The sequence below is a fragment of the Nestor notabilis genome, unplaced genomic scaffold (genome assembly GCF_000696875.1).
Source record: "Nestor notabilis isolate BGI_N333 unplaced genomic scaffold, ASM69687v1 scaffold3309, whole genome shotgun sequence".
Classification (NCBI taxonomy): domain Eukaryota; kingdom Metazoa; phylum Chordata; class Aves; order Psittaciformes; family Psittacidae; genus Nestor; species Nestor notabilis.
This window is the reverse complement of record NW_009943089.1, coordinates 68,279-70,609: the sequence shown is the minus strand read 5'-3', so window position 1 is coordinate 70,609 and position 2,331 is coordinate 68,279. Positions and strand designations below refer to the sequence as shown.

The window sequence follows — 2,331 nt, the reverse complement described above, 5'->3', positions numbered from 1 at the left end:
GCTGTGGCAGGCGCGAACCAGTACACCTTCCACCTGGAAGCTACGGACAACCCGGGCGCGTTGATAAAGGACATTCGGGAGAATGGGATGAAGGTGAGGGGAGCAGCACCCTGTGCTCAGCCCAACCGGCAGCCGTGTTTCTGGCGATGGAAAAGCCCTCGCTGCGGTTTTGGGTGGTCGGAGAGCGGTTGATGCGGTCCTGATGCTCTGTGTGTGAAGCCGGTCTTCAGTTCTAGTTAAGAACGTTGGGAATCTTGATTTAAAGCAGCTTATTCTTACTGCGCTTGCACAGACACGTAACTGTTTCCCTAGGAGTCCATACTGAGCTCAAGCCGGTGTTGCTGTCATCCTAAGGTGCACTTGGAGTTGTCTCTCCTCTCCTGCAGGTTGGCTTGGCGATCAAGCCTGGCACCACGGTTGAGCACTTGGCACCTTGGGCCAATCAGATAGACATGGCTTTGGTGATGACAGTCGAACCTGGATTCGGAGGGCAGAAATTTATGGAAGACATGATGCCAAAGGTAAACTAGGTTCCTCTTCCCTTATTTATTGAGCATAAAGCAAATTAAGAGTATGGGGTGTAGTGGGGAAGCGAATAAACCTTGTCTGGGAGTGTAAGAAGCTCTTTGTAACTGTAGCAGCCGAGTGTGGATCCTGGGGCCAACCTTCATGTGCTGTTCCTCAGGTTCAGTGGCTCAGGACACAGTTTCCCTCACTGGACATCGAAGTGGATGGAGGAGTTGGGCCTGACACCATCCACAAGTGCGCAGAGGTAAGAGGCTGATGTGGAACAGCGTTCTCAGTCGCTGTGCTAAGAGACGTATTCATCCCTTGGGAATAAACCTTAGGAGGAGTTGCATTTTGGCTGTGAGCTTTCAGAGGGAACAGCAAAGCACACTACCAATATTTTCCTGTGGTCCTGTCTTGTGCCTTTAATAGTGGCTACTGAAGCAGTCCCCAAAGCTGGAGAAGTTGGTTGTTTCTTGTGTGTTTGGTTAAATAGCAATTACCTGTTTGGGGAAGAGCTGTCTTTTCGGACCTTGGTTTGTGGTTGTAGGTGTGTTTCCTGCATCCCACAAATAGTGTTTGTTTGCCCACAGGCTTAGAATTCACGTGTTTTACAGCAAGACGACTCTTTGAGAAGTGGATCTGTTCTGTGTTAACTGAGTGGGTGTTTGATGTCTTCCAGGCAGGTGCAAATATGATTGTATCTGGTAGTGCCATTATGAAGAGCGCAGATCCGAGATCTGTGATCAATCTCCTAAGGAATGTGTGTTCAGAAGCAGCTCAAAAGCGCTGTCTGGATCGATGAGACCCACCCCTGCAGTGTTCCAGAGGGCTCTGTGCGGGCAGGAGAACCCTTGTTTCTCGTGTGAGGAAGGGCTGGATCAACATCCGAACATTGACTGTGGAAACGTGTTGCTGCTCAACAGAGGAGAATCATTCCCTCACTGCAGTGAAGCAAGCAGCAGTGCAAAACATTCTGGCTGTCTTTCAGGGTTGGAAATGCAATGGTTTGAACCTGTCTCGTGATTCTGAGGATGTTAACTTCATGGCACAGCCTAGGACACTGACTGGATTGACCTAAACTGCAGTCAGGTATTTGCTTGCTAGAAGAGTGTAGCGTCGCCACAAGCAATCGCTCTTGTGGAAGACTCTAATCAAACTGCCTTCTGCTGTCTGTATTTTGTCATTTGATCTGTGCATTCCTACAAAACTTTTCCACTTCTGCATTAAACACCCCTTCCTTGGTGTGGTAAGTCTCCTTTTAGCTGATTGTCAAAAGTGACTGGGTTTGGGAATAAGTAAGTTTGGGAAAAACGCAGTTTAAAAGGGCAAAACAAATGCCACAGCTGCTAGAAATGTTCCTATGTTTTGTTCTACTGCATTTAAGTGCTCTACTGACATTAAGACAAGCATCAAACAAGTCAGTGCAACACCTTTGCCAGGTCACAAAGTGGGAAATATGTTCTCATTTACCTTTCAGCTAGCCAGTTCAGATAGCTGTGTCTGCAATTCCTGGCAGTGGTGGAATTCCTTGGAGGAATGATGCTTTAAAACCAAGATAGATAGTGGAAAACCCCCAAACCCTTATCTTGACCCCTAGGCTCCCTGATTTGTGTATGTGCCTCAGTAAACAGTTCAGATAGATAGTGACATACAATAATGTTGTCTACCAAAGTGATTTCAGTGTACGTAGGCTGAAACCGCTGCAGGGAGATGGCTTTGCAGAAGGCTTAACCGTGAAGCCAAATAGTTGTCATACCTTCAATTTGTTTGTACCAGCCTCACAGCTTGGCCTGCTTGAACATGGAAATGGGCAGAGCTCAC

The 2,331-nt window shown here is 47.6% G+C and overlaps 1 protein-coding gene across 1 annotated transcript; it reads left to right on the top strand.

Moving 5' to 3' along the window:
* Positions 1-6: 6 nt before the first annotated feature.
* Positions 7-1,312, top strand: RPE (ribulose-5-phosphate-3-epimerase; the record flags this gene model as incomplete). The annotated part of the gene is made up of 4 exons (XM_010021718.1): positions 7-93; positions 387-521; positions 686-772; positions 1,190-1,312. Coding segments are annotated over 4 exons (432 nt in total), but the record flags the coding sequence as incomplete, so codon positions are not given.
* Between the last annotated feature and the right edge of the window lie 1,019 nt (positions 1,313-2,331).